The sequence below is a fragment of the Hibiscus syriacus genome, unplaced genomic scaffold (genome assembly GCF_006381635.1).
Source record: "Hibiscus syriacus cultivar Baekdansim isolate YM2019G1 unplaced genomic scaffold, ASM638163v2 tig00110159_pilon, whole genome shotgun sequence".
NCBI lineage: Eukaryota > Viridiplantae > Streptophyta > Magnoliopsida > Malvales > Malvaceae > Hibiscus > Hibiscus syriacus.
Genome location: NW_024062607.1, coordinates 873,559 through 900,120, shown reverse-complemented (window position 1 = coordinate 900,120; position 26,562 = coordinate 873,559). Strand labels below are relative to the sequence as shown.

General features: G+C 34.4%; 1 protein-coding gene across 1 annotated transcript; it reads left to right on the top strand.

Annotated features, from left to right (window-relative positions):
- Positions 1 to 4,567: 4,567 nt before the first annotated feature.
- On the top strand, positions 4,568 to 9,440 carry LOC120216243. Its single transcript, XM_039213727.1, has 6 exons — positions 4,568 to 4,779; positions 5,342 to 5,529; positions 6,017 to 6,093; positions 6,439 to 8,133; positions 8,231 to 8,399; positions 8,642 to 9,440. Exons 2-6 carry the CDS (start codon positions 5,448 to 5,450, stop codon positions 9,271 to 9,273), a joined length of 2,655 nt encoding a protein of 884 aa, XP_039069658.1. The 5' UTR covers positions 4,568 to 4,779; positions 5,342 to 5,447; the 3' UTR covers positions 9,274 to 9,440.
- The last annotated feature ends 17,122 nt before the right edge of the window (positions 9,441 to 26,562 follow it).

The window sequence follows — 26,562 nt, the reverse complement described above, 5'->3', positions numbered from 1 at the left end:
CATGAAACTTTTTTTGCTTGTTGCTTTGTTCAATTTCTCACTCATCTTTTAAAATTTTTTGATTTACATGTATTAATCTTTGACTTTATTCTATATTATCGAATTAATTATGGTTTGTCTTTTTTTTTCCTATGGGATTTGATCATTTTCTTGAGAGTTCTGGTAGTCAATGGTGTTGTTACAAAGTCTCAAAGATCAGTCATTTTCACTTCTCTGGGTTTACCCACATAAAACAATGCTCTACCATGGACTTTGGTTGAGCAACATCTTTCCTTATAGGTTATGTTCTTTGCTTTCCTTGATGAACCAAAACACACATGCTTCAAATACACTCCTTCCCTTTCACATAAAACAACATTCTTTCGCTACCTGATCTTCTTCATCTTTCTCATTTGGGTCTTTCTTCAAACTCTTCTTATTATCGTCATATCTTCTTAACTCTCTCTATTATTATTGCAATTTATAAATGAACGAAGATACAACTAGTATATCATTTGATCTTGTGAATAAGGCTTTCTAGAAAGAAATTAGAAGATATACAACCGAATAGAGGAAAAAGATATATGAACGAAAAAAACCCCCAAATTTTTTACTTTAAGAATTAGGTTTTTGAGGTTACTGTTGGAGATATTTGGGTCTCTAGCGTGGCGATCAACTGAGTCAATCGAGTCCATGTAAGCAGTTAACGTGCCAGCTATGTTTTTCGTCACGCCTGTTAATGGCAGTTAACGGTAAGTGACCATTTTGTGACCAATCGATAATGTTAGTGACCGATTTATAACTTTTGAAACTTCAGTGGGAAAAACAAAAATTTACTCAAACATTAATGACTAACGGTATATTTTACCCATTAAACAATTCATTTGGTCCCCGACCCCAAACTTGTTCAGTCTCATAAAACCCTACATTAATATAGAAAGGGAGACATGGTACCATTCCAGCCTCATTAAATTATGCTCTTGGGTTTTCAAATTCATGCACATGCCACACGCTCTCTCCATCATTAGCCAAGGACTTTGCCTTTTTTGTTGTCACAACTTCATCCTATCATCGTCTTCAGTCGTAAGGCTTATGCCTTTTCCTCCTTTCTATGGATGCTTTTCCATCATTATCAAATAAACCCCCCATAAGAATTTAATTCCACGGTTGAATTTATCAAATTAATTTTTCTGCTTAAAAATAATTTAAAGAAATAAATTTAATTTTTTATTGAATTAATTAAACTATTGATTTCATTCTAATTTCTATTTTTAATCATTTACAACAATCGCACAAAATTTAGTTTTATATTATTGGTCTGATTCTGATAATTACATGTTTTCTTATTTATTTAATTCAAACATTTTTATTTTATTTTTAATCTAGAATATCTGGTTTTAGTCATCAGGTTGATTAATTATGACACAAAATGTGCTGACAACTTTTTGGTACCATATTATAGCATATGCAGATGCAAAGTAGGAATAAAAGGGAATTGTATGATTTTGTTTAGCCGAAAGATTGGTACACATTCATGTGGGCACTATATATAATTCTTAAAACTATATAATAGCACAATATATTGCAAGCAGTGCCTGTAGCTATCAATTCCCAAACCACAGAATCTGGAAAACATTCACTTGCGGCGTCTTAGTATACGGTTAAAATAAAATATTACTGATTTTGTTATTATTTTAAATAACAAAACCAGTAAAAAAATGATCGAAAATATCATTATTTTGACCGGTTCTAATTACCTATATAAGTAAATGCGGTAGAAAAAATGGTCAAAAATAATAGTTTAGGTAGTGCTTTACCGAAAACATTATTTTTTGACCGGTTTTTTTCTACTGCGTTTACCTATATAGGTAATTAAAACCGGTCAAAATAATGATGTTTTCGATCATTTTTACCGGTTTTGTTATTTAAAATAATAACAAAACCGGTAACGTCTTATTTTAACCGTATACTATGGTGCCGCACTATAGAACTGCCCCACAAAATCTACTCATTCGTAAAATTGGATTTGACTCGAAATAAATAATTATTTTACTATTATTGACATAAAATTATAATCATGAATTAATTAAACAATCAATTTTTTATTGTGTTAGCTTACATTGGTGAAGTGAGGAAGTTTAATTATAAGTTTTTCTTGTTATTCTTTAAGAAAAATCTAAATTATTTTTTAAAATAATATAGACAAACATTGATTGAGTAAAGCACGTTGTATTAATTAGCTAAGGTCAAAATACAAAGCATAAAGCAAGTGAAGGTTGTATGGTGTTTATGGGCTGCTAGGGAGATGGGTTTCAAGTTTACTCATTATATTTGCATGTTAATCATTAATTATATATGTCACAGTAGATCTCATCTACCTCAGATTAGAGGGGTTAAAATTGACTCAAACAAATCCATTTTCCTTTTAACTTTATATATAAGTTAATGATTTTCTAAAAATAGAGAGAGATAATCTATAATAAAAAAACTTATTTTTTTTTATTGGGTTTCACTCATCTTTTTTCTTTTTCATCTTTGTTGATCGAAGACGGTATCAACTTTAATATTGATTGTCGGTTGTCGGTATTCTTTATTGTCTTTTTCTTCTCTATATCATATCTTTATTTTATTTTGTCTTTTGATTTTCAATAAGTTTACCTGTGTTGTATATTTTCATCTATCTTTATGACATATTTTCTTATGTTTTTTTGATATTTTTTTGTTCTTTGGCTCTTTTTTCATTTATGTTTTTTCTAAGGGTTGATTTGATATCGTCACGACTGATCAATATGACACTTACTTATATCTTGTTGATCTTCTCTGCTTTGGATCCTTTGATTGGATTTAGATACTCGATTTTCGTTCGTGGATAGTTTTTCACATCTCTCGAGTCTGATTTGTGATTTATCGGTGACTTTTCATTAGTTTGATATCTTTTTGTGGTTTGTTTGTAGATACGTATCTATTTGTATCTATCTTTGTTCGAATTTTTATGATCTTTATGTGATTTTTAGTTGCTAGTTTTATTTTAATGATTATATATATTTTTTAATTACATGCTTAATTTATAGTTTTGATTAAAAAAATTTATTGTAATCGGAGATTTTTTTTTTATTTTAATTAAAACTCGTTACCTCCTGACATTCACGTCAGCTACATAAGACGCCAAAGACTTGCTGAAGGCAGAAGAATGTAATTTAGATTATATTGGTTAGTTTTTATCCACTCTACTTCCTTACTTATCGAAAAAATTAGTTATTTCTATAAAATAAAATTTAATGATTTTCTATAAATAAAAAATATAAATTGATCATGACATCACCTCGTTAATGATTTAATAACTAAATATCAAAACTCAAAATAAAAAATTTAGTGATAAATTATAACTTTTTAAATAAACACAATTGATGCATATTTTTTTTTAAATAGACTAATGTGATTATAAGGTAGTATTTACTCTAAATTCTCTCAATTATTTAACAATGAATGATGAATCATCATGTTGCAATTGTTGATGCTCGAACCATTTGATAATGGATAACAACGATTTGTTTAACCACTGAAATAAGTTAGTCCGTGCAAATTGATACATAAATAAAAGTTCAATGACTATGAAATATGTTATCTTTCAAAAAAAATACTAATATCTTATTATATCATAAAATAAAAATTTAAATATCTAATTGTATCATAAAAATATTAAATATCTATTTTTTTATTAATCTAAAAGTAGTTATAAAGTAATATCTATTTGAAATACTTTCAACTTATTTAACAATAATCACTCAAACACTTATGATATATGTTGTGCATGCACGATATTTAAGGATAACAATTATCTCTTTAATCACTTAGATAACTTAATTTGTACAATAAATATCTAATTATAATAATTAAAAAAAAAGTTGAATATCTTATAACAACGATAAAAATCTAATTGTAAAAAAAACCACATTATACATATATGTCAAAATTAATTATGAAAAATTATAATTTACCAAGTGATTTGTGATAAATAATGCATAAATGCCGCCTTTTATTTATTTATTAAGTAATAATAACGATAAAGAGTTGCCATGACTTTTCTTGTATCATCGTCATTACCTTTTCTGTTTTTACGATTATGAAGTCTTCGCCTCTTGCGTCTCGGGAAGATGCACCGTATTATTTTTAATAAAATCGATAAAAATTATTTAAAATATTATTATTATTATTAATTTTGTTATTATTAGATACTTTATCGATTTTGTTAATATTTCCGATAAAACGCAACCGATTTTATTATTTTTCTATCGATTTTATTATTATTGGACATTTATCGATTTTGTTGTTATTGATTGTTTTACTAGTTTTGTTAACATATCTAATAAAGTGTTACATGTTTTATTATTTTTTTACTGATTTTATTATTATTAAGTAATTTATCAAAAATATTAAAAAATATTAATATTTTAAATAAAAATAATAATATTTTCGATAAAAAATTTTAATCTTTTAAAAAATAATAATAAAATCAGTACCATATTTTATCAATAGTATATTAAAACAGTCACAAGTAATAGTTTCCCTCTCGCCTGTGCTATGCATCTATCATCGTTCAAACCTTAGCCTTCATCTCCAACGTTTATTCAGCTTTCTGTCGGTGTAGCTTCCTGTTCATTGCCAATTTGCCATCTCCATCTTCGAATCGACACCATTTCCATTTTATGTCCCTTCATTTTTCTGCACTTCTTCCTTAGCATTCAGCAATGGCTCCTGCTCGCTATCTCATATTACTTGCTTCTCTCTGAAAAGCAAAAGGTTACGTTTTTCTGTAGCTCTGTTTGTTTCGTTTCATATGCTTCTCACGTTAGATGGAATACCCCCAGAAGGAAACACTACAAAATTGGAACCTTTGAATTATTTAGGGTTTCATGGGGAATGAACTGAGAAGCAAGTTCCAGTTTTGGCTTTCTAGGGGTCTTAAAAAACATTTTGCAAACTTGAAAAAGAAAAGAAAAAAAAATGAATTCCTCTTTTAAATTTAGACAGAACTTTTGCTTAGATCATCATAAAAATGAAATTGTCCTTCTCTTACGAGATGCAGCTTTATTTTCTTGCCAGTCCTTATGTCATTTGTTCTGCAAAATTGCTGTATATTATCCTTTCTTACGAAGATGTCTAGATACTAAAGTCTTATGAGAATTTGATCAAAATGGAGGACTAGATTCAGTGAAATCTCTGCATATCAATTAACAAAACAGTGCTATGACTTGGGTCGATTCTTCTTGTAAATATATGCTTTTTGTTTAGCCACATTTGAAGGTAGAATAATCAATGTCTTCATTGATCGTTGACAATGAATTGCTTTGTGGCTTTACAGGACATTATCGAAGCGCCTGATGTTCTTCAATGTAGGAGAAGACTGATTTTTGGGGTGATAAGTACATTGTTTGTAAATGAAATGATTTGGTAGATCAACTGACTCCATGGGAGGCTTATTTCACTTTTTCGAATTCAACCAAGGCAACATGGCCAGAAAAATACTTGCACACAAGAGACACGTTGGCGGTAAATATCCTTGTTTCTCTATTCATGGGAAAAGTTCTATAGTATAACACTTTGGGTTCAGAACTAGATATGTTTTTTGTGATTACTCCCATTCCGATTTTACAGATTTCAAAGTCAAGCTGTAAGATTATTTTGTAATACCTTGACTGATTCTCACAGTAACGATGTTGTTAGGCAAAAGTTGAGTTTGTTTCTTAGCACTTGACTAGAGATTTCCTGAAGTGCTATTTCTGGTTCAAAGTCATCTCAAGGAAGTAATGCAAGAACAAACTCATGTGATTTTTACCAGAAAAGTGTTATTCTTCGTGGTTGAGATAATATACTAAGTTTTAAGGATTGCGAGGTCATTTATTGTATATTATCATCTTCTTAATTGGTGAGAGGATATGTAACAAGAATGTCAATTCCTCCTCAAATGGAGAATACCATGATAACGTTCATTTCCACGGTGCGATTCACTAATGCAGTTGATTTTGTCTCTCTGCAGTTTTGGATGCTCAATGCAATAGCTTGGAGATGCAACTAGAAACTTCTCAGACCTACTGCGCCATAGATGATCTGCCAGTAATTTTTCCAATCAAATTCCTTGTCATTAGATATAAGATGCATGAAAAAAAATTAAACATCTTAGATTATGCTCTTTGTGTCTAACTGGGTAGTCTTAGGAATGATTGTGAAGAAGTTTTAATTCGAGTTCGGTTTTCTTTCTTTTCCAGTATTCTATTCTTTGTCTTGGTTAAAATCTTTTATCATCTCAATGAAACACTTGCATCTTTGATCATCCTTAATTAATCTCCCGTCTTAGTTGGGGCCAAACTGATTCTATAATGAGTTTTAACTCGAACTGAAAATAAAATTATCATCTAAATATTTCTTAGGCTTCTAAATGCATTTCATGTGAATTTTCAGCATTCTCATCAAGTTGAAGAAGATTGGGCAGCAAAATACTATTGTCAAACTGAGGCTTCAATGAAGAAACTAATAAACGATGAGATGTCCAGACAATCTAACAGCAGACAAAACACACCTAGTATTGTCGCACGACTTATGGGGATGGATTCATTGCCATCAAATACGAAACCCGTCATACTTCAATCCGTTAAGAAAAAGAATGATAACCAGCAAAAGTTTTGTAAGAAGGAAAAGAGTGCAAAGGGCTCAGATGTGCATTTGGCTTCTGACTCAACTTACTTGAAGAAAATGGATGTTGACTCGGCTTATGGTAGTCAAGACAGAGATGCAGAGAGGTGGGGCACCAGCCAGAAGTATGGGAAGCCTAGGTCTCGTGAACATCCTCAAGAGGAAGAATTGCAGAAGTTTAAGAAAGAATTTCAGGCATGGCAAGCTTCCAGGCTTAGGGAATATTCAAAAGTTGCTGGTGTTGGAAGCATTTCTTTTTCTCAAGAGAAACTTAGCAAGGAAAAAATGTCACTTTATGTAGATTCTGAAAGAACAAAGCATGAGAAGCCTTTGGAATCTAAGAGCTTTGCAGTTAATGAAACTTTGCACAAAATGCGTTTGCATCATCACAGACATAAATCAGCTGACTTTATACCCGATCAAAAAGAATCACGAAGACGATACACAAGTAGGGATATTCATCTACCTTCTATGATATGTTATAATGAGAAAGTTGATGTTGCCCCCACAAGAATAGTGATCTTAAAGCCTCGTCCTCTTAGAATTTACGACCACGAAGAATCATGGACTGGTTCCTCTGACACTTTTGATGAGAGAGCTAGTATAGAAGATTTCCTGGAGGAGGTAAAGGAACGACTAAAACTGGAACTGCAAGGTAAAACTCTTATAAAGAGTTCTTTGGTTAGAGGAAGTGAAATGAAGACCCCTTTCAGTGAAAAGCCATCCGATCCAGGGCAAATTGCTAAGCACATTGCAAAACATGGCAGGGAAAACGTCAGTAGGGATCTTGAAATGAACTTAGTTCGATCGGAATCAACCAAATCGTATAGAAGTTCAGTTCAGTTCAATGGACCAGACTCCCCTGAGTTCATCAACAAAGATACAAGAAGATTCTTTTCAGAGAGACTAAAGAATGTTCAAAAACAAGAAACAGTGTTGGATATACCAGTAGTTTCCATCGGCAGCTCTAGAGCATCCATGTACGATAATGGAAGGGACAGGCTAAAGCAAATACAAGATATGCCAAAGTCCAGAAATGGGCAGAGCTACTGCAAAATTGTTAAAGATGAACAAGAAATGCAAACCAGATCTTTCAGGCATGGAGATGATGTTGAACTGCTAAATAGGGAACCGTCCTCAAGAAATCTGGTTAGGTCATTGTCAGCCCCCGTCTCGGGAACATCATTTGGAAAGCTGCTTTTAGAGGACCGCCATATTATAACCGGTGCTGAGATCAGGAGGAAGCATGAAGGCATCGAGAATGTTCCAGTTGATGTTGGAAAAAGGAAGAAAGAAAGGTTCAATTTGAAAGAGAAAGTTTCTAATATCAAGTATGGTTTGACACTTCGACGGAGGCTATTTGGAAGGAAGATTCAGTCAATGGTGGAAACATATGGTGCACATGATGGTCCAGCAAAGGACATCTTAAGTGGACCAACAGTTATAAACTTCAGTGAGAGGCATGTAAGGGCATGCATCCAGTTTCTTGTTTATAAAGTAAGAGGTCAGTTTGATACACTTCTCATTTTGTTTTGTAATTAATATAACTTTATTGTATTAGGAGAATTCAACGGAGGTGCCTCCCAGCCCGGCATCGGTTTGCAGCAGCACAAATGAAGAATTTTGGGGGCAAGTAGATTATCTCACCCCTATATCAACACCTGATGTGAATTTTGGAGAAGAAAATGTGGTACCACTGGTTTTCAAAGAGATCAGTTCTAATTTGAATGGTACGGAGATTTCCCTTTAATACATAAAGCAGCATGAATTGTAAACTATGTCCTATGAAAAATTACAAAAGGATTCCTTTTTCTATTCCTTGACCACACGACTATATTACTCTCAATGAATCTGACATATATTTAGGTGTATAGCATCATTCCAGTCCAATATGGCTACTGTCCACATGGTGAACAATTGTGTTGATATCAATGCAATTTATGAAAATATTTTTTTATTTATCGATTACCAGAGCTGAGGTGGCAACTTAGTGAACTTGAGTCTGACGAGGCGGACGACATATCAGTCAAACATGACTCTGGTGAATCTGAAATGGGAGATCTAGAGGACCAAGGAGAAGGCTATGTCAGAGACCTGCTTGTTGCTTCTGGTTTGTTTGATGGATCATGTGACAAATCTTTATCTAGGTGGGACGCATTAGCGAAGCCTATCGATGACTCTGTCTTTGAACAAGTGGAAGAATCATATAGAATATCAGGCAAGGAGAACGACAGCTCTAGAAACAACGAGAACGAGAAGGTAGATCGAAAGGTGTTACTCGATTTGTTGAATGAAGCACTCACAACAATACTAGGGCAACCGGTTGCCATGACTCAGTTCAGTAGAAAGCTTCTCAGTTCCTCCATATTGTCACCTCCACGAGGAAGGAAGTTGCTGAATTCCGTGTGGGAAATTATCCAAACCAATTTATATCCTCTGAACGATAGCTGCCACTACTCGCTCGATAGCATAGTGGCCCGGGATTTACGTTCAACCCCTTGGTCTGGCTTGATAGACAATGAAACTAAAGTTTTGGGAAGAGAGGTGGCATGCCACATTATCAGAGACCTGGTTGAGGAAATTGTGAAAGACATGCATTCATGAGTTTTTGGCAGCAGCAATATACATATTATTTGCCGGTAAAGGTGAATATTAACGGGAGATGCCCAGTTCCATGTACATATATTTGCAAGGTTTGCGACATGTAGGATGAGTCCATCAGGTTTATACATACTTTAAATGATTGCTTGTATTATTAGAATTTTACTCATAGTGGGAAATAATACTAATAATGTAATTTTTTTTGTTATTGACGCAGTTGGCTAATACTTGGCCGCATGAGTGTATTTTCTTGGTACAATGAACCTTTTGGCGTTATTGCTGATTGATGTATGTGTCGGGCATTATTGCTGATTGGTGTATGTGTCAACCATATAGGAAAATTTTGTCAATATATATATATATATATATACCCTTAAAAATATTTATGGATCTGAAATATTTTTAAATCCGTTAATGCGAAGAAGAGTGTTACTTGGTTCTTGTTTCCTTGCTGGGTTTTTTTATCATATTTTTATGCAAGCATTATTTTTGGATGAGTAGGTCAGCAAATGTTCCTATTTTACTGCAAAAAAAAAAGGTGGGTAAAAGAGCAACGAGAGAGCAAAAGAATGAGTAAAACTAATCAATATTCAAAGGAAGAGGAAATTAAGAGCCCACTAGATTACATAATCATGATCCACTGACTGTTCCATTTTTGCAATTCTCTGTTAGGTACACCGAAAGAAAATGTCATCCATGTGAGAATCCAAGAAAAAACCAGAACATCAAAAGAAAGGTGTAATAACGTTCAAAGGGAAATTAAGGTTGTCATGTCAAAGCATTCGGTCTACCACTTGTTCCATTTTGACACCCCAAAAACTTAATCGGACGGTCGTTAAGGAGGACAAGTGCCATTTGGCAAAACGTCCGTGAAGGTGGACGTAAGATATATGAGAACGAGTCAAAGGGACTGTCGTAATCGGTTTTCGTCCGGGCACGAAATATTTATTTGGCGGGAAAATTGATGTGAATAAATGGTTTTGAAAATAATTTAGGAGTTGCCATCGGCCTTTTGGGTCAGGTAGGTCGAATACCTAAAAATTATTTTTTAAAAGAGTTTTAAGAAAACATCAAATAAAAAATGAACTGATCTGCGTTTATAACCAAAAATTCGTTCTTTTTAATAATAAAAAGGGATTCGTGGTCGGTTACGTTTAGGGAAGGATTAGCACCCCTACAACGCCCAAAATTGGTACTTTTTTAATTATAAATTGTCTCTATTATTAAAATTTTAAAAATTCAAAATATATTTAATTTATAATCCTATTATTTCAAAATTATATAAAAAATATTTATTTATTTAAAAATATCGGAAAAGGACTTCTAGGTGCCTTAAGACAGCTCTTTTCTTTGATATTAATAAATATTAATTTACATAAAATTAAATAATAATTTTTTATAATATTTAATTTTAAAATACCAGAATAGGACATCCAGTTGTATTAAGACTGCCATTTTCTTCGATATTGAAAAATAAATATTAAAATAATTTATTGAAAAAATATAAATTATTATTTATTATATATATTTATGACTACATAATAATAATAAAAATATTTAAATATATAAACAAGTAAAATTAAAACAATAAAAATACAATTAGAACGATATATTTAAAAGCAGTAAAATAAATGAAAACATTTAAAATTAGTGACTAAATTATAGTAAAATTAAAATTAAAAACCTAATTCATAATTAATCAAAATTATAGGGATTAAACATGCTATTTTCTTATTTTATTAATTTAGTGACTAAAATAAAACTTATCTAAAATTTGAATATCAAATTAAAATAAATTAAAAATATAAACTCGGGATTAAAATATTAATTATTAAAATTAAGGGATTAAATCTGTTATTTACCCTAAATATATTATTTTAATACAAAGGACTAAAATAAATAAAATTAAAATTAAAGAACCGAATTAAAAGGATTATAAATTGATTTAGTGACTAAAATGGAATGTTACAAAATTAAGATGGCTGCGGAAAGGGTTTAACCAAAAGGAAATTACGGATATACCCCTCCCCTAAACGGCGTCGTTTGGGAAGGGGTATATATCCCTTCAACCGGCTGGCCCGAAGGGCCAGCATCTTCATTTCTTTCCTTTCTCTTCTCTCTCTAACTGAGAGAGAAGAATTTTCTCGCCTCTCTCTAGCTGAGGGAAGCCGGTCGTCGGCCGACAGCCATCTGCCGTCGTAATCCACACCGCTGGCCACCGCATCCGGTGGCCGAATTTTTTTTTTTTACACCTAAACGTAGATCGGACCATCCTATTGATGGTTCCGATGACCGTTTCCCTTAAAACATTCCCTATTGGAGCAAATCTACGAAAATACCTTCGTTTTTCGAAGGTTTCCGACGACGAGTGAAGGTTCCAGTGATGCTGCAACTTCCTCGGTAAGTATTTCTCCGTCTTCTCTTTGCTTATTTTGACGTTTGGAGTTGCTGGTTTGATCGCTCTTTTCTTTCCTTATTGTTTCTTTTTTCTTTTTTTCTGTTGGGTTTTATTTTCCGTTCTGTTGTCGTGGTCCTTTCTTTGCAGGTTGGGTGATGGCTTTATAGCCATCACCGGTGCTCGTCTCGGACCGGTCCGAAGGGTGGAGTTCGGTGAGTCACCAAACCGTAGGTGGTGACTCACCCCATGGTTGGAACGTGGATGGCGTTCCTTGCTTCCTCTGGATGTTTCTGTTGAAGCGTGGCAGCAGTTGATGGAGGGGTCAGAGAGGCGGCCGACGTCGTGGCCCTAGGGTATCATAACCCTAGGGTTTCCTGCTGGAACCATCTGGACCGTTGGATCTTGCCAGATCCAACGGTAGCAAGCTCAGGCGGCTGGGGAAGAGGGAAACCCTAATCTGTTAGGGTTTGTTACGGGCTTCTGGATTTGGGCCACCATTTGTAATTGGGCCTCCATTTGGGTTTTGTAATATTAAATAATAATTATAATAATAATAATAATTATTATTATATAAATAACATTTAAATGGAAAAAATGAATATATTCAGCTGCCCCTCTTTGCTTATTCTTAATAAGAATAGAGAAAAGACGAAAAGATAATAAGTTTTTTTCATTTGACTTCACTTGATTAATATGGAGATGTTGAATAAATTCTTCTCTTTCTTCAGATGAGTTCTTCTTATTATGAACTTTCCACTGGGGATGATGTTGACCTCTTTCCTTCTGTGATAGAGTCATTTAAAAGGTTGAATAAGCTCTTCTTATTATGAACTTTCTCTTCTTCAGATGAGTTCTTCTCATTATGAACTTTCTCTGTAAAGGTTGATCTATTAAGTGATGAATTTGAACAAAGGGTTAAACAAGTTCTTCTCATTATGAACTTCTTCTTCAGACGAGTTCTTCTCATTATGAACTTTCTGGAAAAGCTAATCCATCAAATGATAAATTCAAGCAAAAGTTGAACAAGTTCTTCTTATTATGAACTTCTTCTTCCTTCTTCAGATGAGTTCTTCTCATTATGAACTCTAACTGGAAAAGCTAATCCATCAAATGATGAATTCAAGCAAAAGTTGAACAAGTTCTTCTTATTATGAACTTCTTCTTCCTTCTTCAGATGAATTCTTCTCATTATGAACTCGAACTGGAAAAACTGATCCATTAAGTGATGAATTTGAGCAAAAGGTTAAACAAATTCTTCTCATTATGAATTTCTTCTTCCTTCTTCAGATGAATTCTTCTCATTATGAACTATTTCTGGAAAAGCTGATCCATCGAATGATGGATTTGAGCAAAAGGTTGAACAAATTCTTCTCATTATGAATTTCTTATTCCTTCTTCAGATGAGTTCTTCTCATTATGAACTCGAACTGGAAAAACTGATCCATCAAGTGATGAATTTGAGCAAAAGGTTAAACAAATTCTTCTCATTATGAATTTCTTCTTCCTTCTTCAGATGAATTCTTCTCATTATGAACTCTTTCTGGAAAAGCTGATCCATCGAATGATGGATTTGAGCAAAAGGTTGAACAAATTCTTCTCATTATGAATTTCTTCTTCCTTCTTCAGATGAGTTCTTCTCATTATGAACTTTCTCTGGAAAAGCTGATCCATCGAATGATGGATTTGAGCAAAAGGTTGAACAAATTCTTCTCATTATGAATTTCTTCTTCCTTCTTCAGATGAGTTCTTCTCATTATGAACTCGAACTGACACTGCTGATCCATTGATGGATTTAAATCTTTGCTAAAATCTTTGAAATTCTTCAGATGAAAATTAAACATGGATGAAAATGAATGAAAATGCACCTATTTTTGCAAATACCTAAATATGATGCATGAATGTTAAGTTATTTGATTTCAGATTGGTGAATTGTGTATTTCTTCAATTGTAAAAACCCAATAGATCTTTCTTCTTCAGATCAGAGAATCTACCATCTTTGACAAATGTAGATGTAGATATAATGTATGTAAAACCTCTTGAGAATAAAACTCAATAGTATAGGCTCTTGAAAAGCTTGCATTCATGCGACATGTTGATTCTGATAACAACTCATATGTTTATGAAATGATCTTTCAAGATGATTTCACAGATATCGATAGTTCTTTTAATACTGAGAAATCTTGAATTCTTATTCTGATGAGGAGAATAAACTGTTATACTTGACAAAAATGGGATTCTCAGAGGCTGAAGCTTCAATAGCCATGGAGAGATGTGGTTCAGATTCATCAATTGCAGAATTGACAAATTTTATATGTGCTGCTCAAATGGCTAAGATTACTGACACATTTCTTCCGGTAAAAGATGGGAAGCCATTATACAACGATCCCAATTACAAGAAAAGGCGAAACTTGGGTTATGATTTTTAGGAAAGGAATAAGCAAAAGAAGCTTGAAAAGAAACTTCTTAATGAAGACGATCATGCAATTCATCTTTTAATTCCAATGATTGGTTCTGGGTTTTATATCAAACCAAATCAGAGAACTCAAAGAACACTTCCAGAAGATGCTATTAGCACATTCCTCTTCCAAATTCAATAACTGGTTCTGTGGTTCATACCAAACCAGATCAGATAACTCAAGAACACTTCCAGAAGATGCTATTGGGTCTCCTTATTTCTACTATGAGCAAATTCATCTTTCAATATCCAATGATTGGTTCTGTGGTTTCATACCAAATCAGATCAGATAACTCAAAGAACACTTCCAGAAGATGCTATTAGCACATTCCTCTTCCAAATTCAATAACTGGTTTTACCAAACCAGATCAGATAACTCAAAGAACACTTCCAGAAGATGCTATGAGCACATTCATCTTTCAAATTCAATGATTGGTTTTACCAAACCAGATCAGATAACTCAAAGAACACTTCCAGAAGATGCTATGAGCACATTCATCTTTCAAATTCAATGATTGGTTTTACCAAACCAGATCAGATAACTCAAAGAACACTTCCAGAAGATGTTATGAGCACATTCATCTTTCAAATTTAATAACTGGTTTTACCAAACCAGATCAGATAACTCAAAGAACACTTCCAGAAGATGCTATGAGCACATTCATCTTTCAAATTCAATGATTGGTTTTACCAAACCAGATCAGATAACTCAAAGAACACTTCCAGAAGATGCTATGAGCACATTCCTCTTCCAAATTCAATAACTGGTTTTACCAAACCAGATCAGATAACTCAAAGAACACTTCCAAAAGATGCTATGAGCACATTCATCTTTTAAATTCAATGATTGGTTTTACTAAACCAGATCAGATAACTCAAAGAACACTTTCAGAAGATGCTATGAGCACATTCATCTTTCAAATTCAATAACTGGTTTTACCAAACTAGATCAGATAACTCAAAGAACACTTCCAGAAGATGCTATGAGCACATTCATCTTTCAAATTCAATGATTGGTTTTACCAAACCAGATCAGATAACTCAAAGAACACTTCCAGAAGATGCTATGAGCACATTGCATTTGTTCCAGTTAATGTTTGGACTGGGATATCACAGTACTTATTTGATGTAGAGCCAGAATTTGTAGATTCAAAGCATTTTCATGCTACTACACTAAAAAGGCTATATTCATAATTCTGCCAATTAAGAACACATTTTCTCTTATTCTGCTTCCTCCATGTGCTGATGCTTTTCCATTGACAAAGAAATGATGGCCTTCCTGGAATCCAAGAACAAATTTGAACTGTTTATAAACATGTACAGGAAATGACAAATTGACATAAAGGATCTGTAAGGCTCTTGAAGCTTATGACAAAGAGCCACATTCGAGTGTCCAGAAGTATGTTCTTGATGAGTGCTGAAAATGGAATCTAGTATGGGTTGGAAGGAATAAAGTTGCTCCACTTGAACCTGATGAGGTGAAAATGCTTCTAGGTTTCCTTAAAAACCATACACGAGGATCTGTATAGAGACATGTTCCCCAGTGATATCAATGTCCTGTTTCTTTTTGCTGGAATCAGTGCTGCAGAGGTCGCCTTCTACTGTCTTAGTATATCTTTGAAAACAGATGTGCAAGAACTGAATGATGATCGGTTGGAGCAATTGATGAGTAGATTTGGCGGATTCGACCTTGTTGTCGGTAGCATCCCGTGTAACAATCTTGATGGAAGCAATAAACATCATCATGATGAACTAGAAGATTTTTATTGGTGCATTTTCTTGCAATGACTGTTACGACAACTGTCTCTTCTGCTGTTCCAATATATCCCATTCTTTTCAAATCATGGAACGATTTAGTTAACAGTAAAACTGGTCATCCTCAACTTTTAGAATACTGTAACCAATGTTACCCTATATATCCAGAGTGCAAATAATGACTTGTTCATGGATTTATGATGATGATGATTGGCTTACTTTGTATTCCATGTATTTAAAAGTATTAACATAAAGTGATATTCAGAAATCTTTAACTTATTTCAAAATTATGTTAATTCATAGAATAATAAATTGAATTTTCGAAATTAAATTGAATCTCAAATAAATTGAACTTGAAATAGATAGAATTGTATTCAAAGTTATGACAAGCATAAGATTGATAAAAATTTAAATGTCTCAACAAATTATTAGCATAAGTATTTCTAAATTAATCAAATTGACACAATTTAGAGTAATGATGTAAGCTTTTGTCTGGAAGATCTCAAACGTTGTCAAAATGCTTGTAGATGTGAAGTTTCTCCCAAACTGTCAAAATATTAAGAGGGTTTAATTGCCAGATGCCTAATATCAACATGCATTTGAGCCGCATTTTCAGGTTTTCAACTCAAATCCTTCCTTTGGTTACAAGATGCCCTTTGCGGGTTTTCACCTTGACTTTTTCTTTTTTTTTTCTTTTCTTTTTTCTCTCTTTTTTTTCTTTTCTTTTTTCTCTCTTTTTTTTTCTTCTTCTTCAAGCATAATATTTCTTGACAGAATCCGAGTTTATTGGATTTCTCAAAATTTTTCCATCCATTTCTGCCAAGATCAACGCTCCTCCGGAAAAGGCCTTTTTCACAACGTATGGCCCTTCCCAATTAGGCATCCATTTCCCACGGAAATCTTTATGTATAGGCAAAATCTTTTTTAGTACTAGATCACCCTCTTGGAATTCTCTTGGATGTACTTTTTTGTCATGAGACTTCATCATCCGTTTCAGATACATCTGTCCATGGCAAATAGCTTTCAATCTTTTCTCCTCAATAAGGTTCAATTGATCAAATCTAGCTTGGATCCATTCAGATTCATCCAATTTTGTTTCTCTCAAAATTCGAAGCGATGGAATCTCAACTTCAATTGGTAAGACTGCTTCCATCCCATAGACTAAAGAAAAAGGCGTTGCCCCAGTAGATGTTCGAACAGTAGTTCGGTATGCGTATAGAGCAAAAGGTAACTTCTCATGCCAATCTTTGTATGTTTCAGTGGTCTTTGTAATGATTCTCTTGATGTTCTTATTTGCTGCTTCAACTGCCCCATTCATCTTTGGACGATATGCCACTGAGTTTGCATGTTTGATCTTAAACTGTGCACAAAGTTCGGTCATCATTTTGTTGTTCAGGTTCAGAGCATTATCTGTAATGATCCTTTCTGGTAGGCCATACCGGCAAACTATCTCTTTCTTTATGAATTTGCAGACTGTGGACCTCTTAATATTGGCATATGAAGCAGCTTCAACCCATTTGGTAAAATAATCAATTGCCACAAGGATGAAGCAATGTCCATTCGATGCTTTTGGTGTGATTGCTCCAATGACATCTATTCCCCACATAGAAAATGGCCAGGGTGCTGTCATTACATGTAAAGGAGATGGGGGTACATGAATCTTGTCTGCATATATCTGGCATTTATGACATTTCCTTGCATAATCAATGTAATCTGTGTGCATGGTAGCCCAATAGTATCCATATCTCATTATTTTTCTGGCCATGGAAAGACCATTTGCATGTGTTCCACATATTCCACTGTGTACTTCTTCAATGATGCTTCTAGCTTCGCTGGTATTTAAACATCTCAATAGCATTTGATCATTGCTTCTTCTATACATAATCTCTCCATCAAGAAAATATCCAGCAGCCATTCTTCTCAAGGTTCTTTTATCAATTTCAGATGCATTTTGTGGATAACTTTGATTTTTGATATATTGCATAATATCATGATACCATGGTTTACCATCTACCTCTTCTTCCACACTATAACAATGTGCAAGAATTTCGTATACTTGCATTTTGATTGGCATCATATCAACTTTCTTAGTTGCCTGAAACATAGCAGCTAATGTAGCCAAAGCATATGCCATTTGATTTTCTTCTCGAGGGAGATAATTGAAGGTAACTCTCTCAAATTCTTTCACTAATTCGAGGGTAAAATTTTGGTATTCCAACAATTTAGGATCTTTTTTTCCCATTCTCCTCGCAATTGATACATCACTAACGATGAATCTCCATATATTTTGAGACATTTGATTTTTCTTTCTATAGCTGCTTTCAATCCCATGACACAAGCTTCGTATTCCGCCATGTTATTGGTGCAAAAGAACTCCAGTCTACTTGTAAAGGGATAATAAATATTTTCTGGAGAACTTAACACTGCCCCGATTCCTCGTCCCAAAGCATTAGATGCTCCGTCAAAGTAAAGCTTCCAAGTTGCAAATGCATCATTTGTTCTGACTTCTTCATTCATGGATATGCACAACAAATCTTCATCGGGAAAATTGAAACTCAAAGGCTGATAATCATTTGATACACGACTGGCCAGAAAATCAGCTATGACACTTCCTTTTATCGCTTTTTGGTTGACATATACAATATCAAACTCAGATAATAACATCTTCCATCTAGTCATTCTGCCTGTCAAAGCTGGTGATTCCATTAAGAATTTTAAAGGATCAAGTTTTGATATCAACCAAGTAGTATGGTATAACATATATTGTCTGAGTCTTCGAGTAGTCCACACCAAGGCACAACATAATTTTTGTATTGGTGGATATCGAATTTCACAATCAGTAAATTTCTTACTCATATAATAAATAGCTTTTTCTTTCCTTCCAGATTCATCATGCTGTCCCAGTACACATCCCATCGAATTTTCGAAGACCGTCAAGTAGAGAATTAATGGTCTATTAGGCATTGGTGATACTAATATTGGGGCATTGGATAAATATTTCTTAATAATATCCAAAGTTTCTTGACATTCTTCATTCCAGACTTCAGGATTGTTCTTTCGAAGTAATTCGAACACTGGATCACATTTGTCAGTTAATTGAGAAATGAACCGAGATATATAATTTAATCTTCCCAAAAAGCCTCGAACTTCTTTTTTTGTATTGGGTGGTGGAAGATCTTGAATTGCTTTTACTTTATCTGGATCAATCTCGATTCCTTTTTTGCTGACCACAAATCCCAAAAGTTTTCCAGAAGTTACCCCAAAAGTGCATTTTGCGGGGTTGAGCTTTAATTGATATTTCCTCAATCTCTGGAAAAGCTTTCTCAGATTTTGAATATGTTCTTCTTCAGTTCGGGATTTGGCAATCATGTCGTCTACATATACTTCAATCTCTTTGTGCATCATGTCATGAAACAAAATTACCATGGCTCTTTGATATGTTGCCCCTGCATTTTTCAATCCAAATGGCATTACTTTATAGCAGAATGTGCCCCACATGGTTACAAATGTTGTTTTTTCCATGTCTTCAGGATTCATTTTTATCTGATTATATTTTGAAAAGCCATCCATGAATGAAAACCATGTGTGTCCTGCAGTATTGTCTACCAATGTGTCTATGTGGGGTAATGGAAAGCTATCTTTCGGACTAGCTTTGTTGAGATCTCTGTAATCCACACACATTCGAACTTTCCCATTTTTCTTTGGTACGGGAACAATGTTGGCTACCCATTCTGGGTATTTAGCTGCCTGTAGGAAGCCTGCATTGATCTGTTTCATCACTTCCTCTTTGATCTGCAACAACATTTCTGGCCTCATTCGTCTGAGCTTTTGTTGGACCGGTTTATATTCTGGATTGATTGGAAGTTTGTGCATTACTATATCTGTGCTCAAACCAGGCATATCTTGATAAGACCAGGCGAAGATATCCTTGAACTCTTGAAGGAGATTTATCAATTCTTGTTTTTTCTGGATTGTCAGAGTAATACCAATTTTCACCTCTTTACTTTCTTCATCTATTCCTAGATTCACAGTCTCAATCTCTTCTTTGTGGGGTAGAATTTGTTTATCTTCTTTTTCTACCAGTCTTAATAATTCAGTAGGAACATCACATTCCAGTTCATCCTCACACCCATTGATTTCTTCCAGACATATGGGCTGCTCTAAATTTATCTCTTGATTAAATTTAGGAATAAACATGCTATTAACATGGTGACACCTGCAAATTTAAGTCGGACACATTTTCGAAAGAATATAGTAAATTTATGAAATAAATAAATGTAAAAAATGTAAGAAAATGTAAAGAATGATTGCCATCTGAAAATTTTAAAGAAAATTTCTTATATTTAACCTAATTTCCTTTACAAGATAACAAAAAGTTTTCATACTTTTGAGCTAAACATAAAGATTAGATCTGAATATTACTCTGCGTTAATATTAAAAACTATAGGAAGATCTTCAGTGGTCCAATTGTTGAGTGTTTCTCCAGGAAAACATGGGCGAATCCTATCCAAGTATTTGCCAGTCTTGTTGTCATTCATGATCATGTTGATAAATAATCCATTCATAGCTTCTTCAAATATACTTTGATCTTTCATCAACTTTTCTTCTTTAAAGGCTTCAACAAGCTGTTGTTCTACATTAATTGTTCCCCCTGATCTGAATGTGGTCTTCAACTGTGGGAAAAACATGTGTTCCCAAAGGATTTCTTTCCCTTTCAACCTTGCCTTTCTGTCTTCACATCTTCTTTTCATCTCTTTGTTCTTTTGCTGAAAATTGGGCTTAAACCCAAGCCCAAAACAATCTTTCTTCGTCTTTATACTTACAGGAACTGAAATCCCTTGAAGATTCTTTCCTAAACCTTTCCCAGCTTTAGCTCCGATGCCTAAAGTTTGTCGTACCGTCATCTTGGTGCAATCAGATAATCTGGGATATGGAATTTTGCTTCCTTCTACAATAAAGGTTGCATTGACAAATTCAAGAGCTCGGAAAGAGCATTCAAGTGCATCATCATTGGTTTCAATATATGGAACATCACTTGTTATAGACGCAATGATTTCTTCTTCAGCTCCTACGCATATTAGTTGTCCATTAACAACAAATTTCAATTTCTGATGTAATGAAGAAGGAACGGCTCCTGCTGAATGAATCCATGGCCTCCCTAATAAACAATTATATGTAGGGTGGATGACCATCACCACAAAGTCAATATTGTACAAGACTGGTCCAATTAATAACGGTATTTCCATTTTCCCAAGCACCTCTTTTTGAGTACCGTCAAAGGCTCGTACTACATTCTGATAACTCTTCATGTGTGATTTATCCACAGGCATCCTTTGAAGTGTGACTAGAGGCATCAAGTTGAGAGCAGATCCATTGTCAATCAATACTCCTGGCAACACATGACCATGACAATGTGTCGTGATATTCAAAGCTTTTACTGACCCCATTCCGCCTTCAGGTATTTCATCATCCGTGAACGTTATGTAATTGTCAGCGGCTATATGTCCCACAATTCTATCAAGTTTATTGAGGGATATATCTTCAGGGATAAATGTTTGATTGAGCATTTTCATCAAAGCATTTCTATGTGCTTCTGAATTCATCAATAGATCAAGAATAGAAATTCTCGCTTGTTGTTTGTGTAGTTGTTCAACCACACTATACTCACTATGTTTCAGGAATTTCAAAAATTCTTGAGCTTGTTTTTCTGTCACAGGCTCATTGAATGCTGGAGGGGATTCATCATCGAATACCTTCTGGGGTATTACCATGGCTTTTCCTTTTGTTTTCACTTGTTTCGAAGCATTGGATGTTTCGGGAGAGTAACATCTCCCACTTCTTGAAAAAAAACCGACTTCACTCACTGCTTCAGATGTCGATGTTGTACCCAGACTCTGTATTTTCTCTTCCGTTTTTTCTAGAGAAACAGATCCTCCTACCATTGAAACATTAGTAGTATAATTCCAAGGTACCCTACGGGTATCTTTGTATGGAAATGGTAGAGGAGTGGTGATAACTACTTTCGGCTTTATTGGTATAGGAATCACCGTAGATGATTTCACATTAATGATCACAGGATCATTTGTTCTTTGACTAGGTTTAGAATCCTCTGATGAGCAAACATCATCTTCTTTTTTCCCTGGTTCTTCTTCAAAGAATTCTATTTCTCTGTTGTTCATCAATTTTTGCACCAAATCCCTAAACTCAGGACATAGTTGAATTTCATGCCCCTTCTCTTGATGATATTCACAATAACTCTTGCCTTCATTATGCTTTGGCCTGAATTGTTGTGGAATTATACCGGCTAAAGAGAGTTGTTGAAATACCCAAACAAAAGGAGATTTAATTTCAGAAATGTCAGTTTTTGCTTTCTTTCTGTTCTCTTCCTGAATTGTATTCACGTTTTTATCTCCATGATTTGGCAATGGATGATTTGATGTAGATGGTGAATTGAATTCCAACTTTCCAGTGTTGATCAAATTTTGAACCACCCTTTTGAATGCCAAACAGTTTTCAATAGAATGACCCGTAATTCCTTCATGGTAAACACAGTGTGCCTTTACATCATACCATGGAGGGAATGGTGGTTGCATAGGAACCAAAGGATAGGGCCGTATGACATCTGCTTTTAACAGTGAATCATAGATCTCAGCATATGGTACTGGCAAAGGTGTAAAAGACAACCTTTCATTTTCCTTTCGAGATCCTCTGGACTCTGCTCGATTAGTGTTTGTTTCCTCTTTCTTAACCCTTGGTTGGGTTATTGTAACACTTTTCGATGAATCCTTGTTGTAAGAGTTTGCATTGTTGACTTCATTCTCTTTTTTCCGGTACATAGGTCTTTTGGAACTAGACCCCTCATTTGATTCAATTTTGCCACTTTTCAAGACATTTTCAATGAGTTCTCCAGAAATGACCAAATCTGCAAAATTTCTGGTTGCATTCCCCATTAGATGATTTAAATAAGGAGCTTTCAATGTATGGACATATATTACTGTAGCCTCTTTTTCTGACAAAGGTGGTTGAACTTGGGTTGCTGTGTCACGCCATCTCTGAGCATACTGTCTGAACGTTTCGTTATTCTTTTTCTCCAAATTTTGGAGAGTCCATCTATCAGGGACCATGTCTGTTACATGGCAGTATTGCTCTAGGAATGCTTTAGCCAGATCTTTCCAAGATCTAATGTTGGCTTTGGTCAATTGAGTATACCATTTTAAGGCTGGTCCTGTCAAACTATCTTGAAAGCAGTGAATTAACAATTTCTCATCTTTCACATATCCTGCCATTCTGCAACAAAACATAGTAATGTGGGATGAAGGGCATGTAGTACCATCATATCTATCAAATTTGGGAACTTTGAACTTGATGGGGAGGATTAAGTCTGGAACCAAACTCAACTCACTAGCGTCAAACCCATAGAATGATTCAGTTATTTCCACGGATTTCATTCGTTCTTCTAAGCTCTTGATCTGTTTGGTCAATTCTTCATTTTCTTTTTGTTTCTCATTCAGCTCATTCAAATCTGGGATTAGATGCTCAGCATTAAAATCCCCTATTTTCACATCTGATATAAGTGGATTTTTGCTTGAAGATGCAGGATCCTCTTGTCGATTTTCATGTGGTTTGGCTTCTTGAAATGCGGATGTGCGAGCATTAATTTGTATAGGTGTAGTACCAGAGTGATAAATTGGTTCTGGTGGAAAACCTAAAGGATACATAGGTTATTGGTCGAAAGATACAGGATTTTCATGCATTTTTCCAATGATAGCCTGCCTTTTAAACATGTCTTCTATTTTATGCATCATGCTGTCTTGTGAATTTGCAATACTGGCTTCAATTTTCTCTAGCTTCATTCTCATTTCTGCTTGTTCTTTATTATGCTGTTCCTCAATACGTTGTATTTTATCCTCCATAATTCTCTTAGTAGCTTGTCTAGTGCCGTAGTGATGTTGTATTTCTCTTTTGGCCAGAATAACTGCGATTAAAAAATCTTTTAATATTATTTTTTCCAAATTTTAATTAATGAATTTTATCTTAATAATAAAAATTATACATAAAGAAAATCATGAAATGAATAATGAATGTATGCAAAATGCATGTATGCAAAAAAGGTATTGATCCCAAAAAGTTAACTATCATAGAACAACTTTCATCGGCATACAAAAGTTTCTTTAATAGTTCATAACTACAGATAAGGTGTAGCTTTCCTATTAAACTCTATAATTTCTTTCATTAACCATGACACCTTCTTTCCGCACTTAGAAACTGGATCAACGTGATGCTCAATTATTTTAGCTTCAACAGCTAGTTCCCCAACATATCTAGCAACTTCGCTCATTTGTACCGTGGCCTCGAACACCATATTACTTCTTTCTTCACTTCTTTCAACATAGAAATCAGTTGACTTTTGCCATTGTTCATTAGTTCCTTCAAGAGTTTGCTCTAATTCAGTGATTCTGACTTGACAATTGTGCAGAATTTTTTCAAGATCTCTAATGCGTCTTCGCAGTGAAGCACTTTCCTCATTACTTTCCTTGAGATCATTAGGTCCTAGACGAACCTTTTCTTGAAACAATGATTCTTCAAGTTGCAAAATGTAAGCGTTAAACTCTGAGTTTTTGTTTCTAGACTGATCCAGATCTTCTTCAAGTTTTGTTTGTGCTTCTTGCGTTCTTTGATTAATCTTCTGGATTTGAACATTCTTGTTTCTGCATCTTTGCATCCAATTGCTAGCCACTTCTTGCTCGACCTCAATTTTGGTGTTGAAATTCTTTCTTTCCAGCTCCTATTTTTCTTTTTCAATATTGAACTCTTCAATCTTTTGGCCCCTGACTTCAAGTTCAGTAATCAGCTGGTTCATTTCTGATTCAAATCCCTTGAACATGATATTTTTCTCACCTTCAAATTTATCAAAGATGTCATTCTTCATCTCTTCTAAATCTTTGGCTCGATTCTTTTCTCTTTGCATTTCATTCATGATCTCGCGGTGTTCAGCCTTGTGTTTTATAATTCGCTCTCTTCTGTCAACCTCAAAATCTTCCATTTTTTGCTTTCCTTTCTCAAGGCTTTTGAGTAGACGGCTATTCTTTCCTTTCAGATCTTCAACTCGACTTTTCTCGATGTTCAATTCCCTGGTCATCTGTACTGTTGATTGGCTTGGTCCTGATGCTTTCCGGGATTTATATAACTCTTGGTAATTTTTCTTTAATGCTCTAAATTCACCATCAACTTTTTCTTTTTTTTCTCTCAACATTGCACATTGTGATGAATGAAAGTCAATATCAACACCCAACATAGCTTTATCTCATCTCATTTGCTCAAATTCTCTTGACCAGCCTTCTCTTTCTGCTTCAAACTCAGCTTTCAGGATTTCAATCTCTAATGGAACCACCTTAATGCGATCTTCCATAGAGATATCCTCATTTTGATCTGGTAGAGGAATATTTTCATTTTTCCTGACAGATCTCCATTCCTCATAATCAGGAGTTAGCATTTCTTTTGCTGCTTTAGCTCGGATAAAAAGTTGTTTTCCAAGCTGTAACGGCTTCCATGATATTTCTTTTATAATTTTTGCTGTAGAATGCGAACTCAGATGAATGTAATCCAGTGGTGACAGGTACAAATTGACGACCTTCATACTGTCTTATGACCAGAAGTGGTGCATATCCAATTCCTCCCCATAATCCGAGTAGCATTATCCAATTGTAATCTCCACATTTGTAAAAGAATTCCCTTTGAATTTGCCACGGGGCTCGCCAAACTATGTCATTGCTTTGCAGATTTCGAAAGGCATTAATCCACATATCTTTCTTAATTTCTTTCGGCCATTCTTGCTCCAGAAATTCTTTTAATGGTGAGTAATCCGTATTAAATCGTCGGTATGAAACCTTTTCTGTCTTCCAGAAATGGCTACGGACCCAAACATATAACAACTGGGTACATCCTGAGAATCGTCCACCTCCTAGCTTTCTACAAGCATTTAACGATCTGAAGGTCTCTGCTAGAATTGCAGAAGCAGGATTAATCTTTTTCGGTAGCTGTTCAAACAAATCTACCACTGTAGCTTCAACATATCCCAATACTTTTGGGAAGATGACCATACCATACATACCCAGAGCAAATAGATCGAATCATACTTTAGTGTCTGGATGACTCTGAATAAGTTCTTTAATGTTGGTCCAAGCAATGCCTTCGCTTTCGCCTTTTTGTTTTGTACGGGATGCCACCCATTCTTCTCGTACCCCCGGCAATCTTTGCTAATTTAACTCGAAAGGGTTGAGTTTTAATTGACTTTGAATAGATTCGATTCTCCAAAGCCCCTTCTATATGTAGCAAAGTTGTGTACTCTTCAATAGTAGGGACCAAGTCCTCCTTATTGAGAGTAAAGCAATTGTACCCTGGATTCCAGAATTGAATTAGGGCTCTGAGTAATTCATCATCAACTTCGACATAGAGTAAATATGGGATGTCTCCATAAGTCTGATAAAACTGCAATTTTTTGTTTGAATCCCAACTTTCCCAAATGCTTCGCAAATCTTGCATATCATTTCTTTTTAGCGAAACTGGAGCATAACTGGCCAAGTCAGATACATAATCATCCTGCAGACTGTCTCCTTCTTGTCTTTGTAAGTCCTCAACCCACTGTCTTACTTCTGAGTTTAGAATTATTTGATTTGAACACTTT

Coding starts and splice junctions, on each gene's coding strand:
- LOC120216243 (XM_039213727.1), top strand. CDS start 5,448: ATGGGAGGCTTATTTCACTTTTTCGAATTCAACCAAGGCAACATGGCC. Junction 6,094..6,438: donor GCGCCATAGATGATCTGCCA/GTAATTTTTCCA, acceptor GTGAATTTTCAG/CATTCTCATCAAGTTGAAGA. Junction 8,134..8,230: donor TAAACTTCAGTGAGAGGCAT/GTAAGGGCATGC, acceptor TTATTGTATTAG/GAGAATTCAACGGAGGTGCC.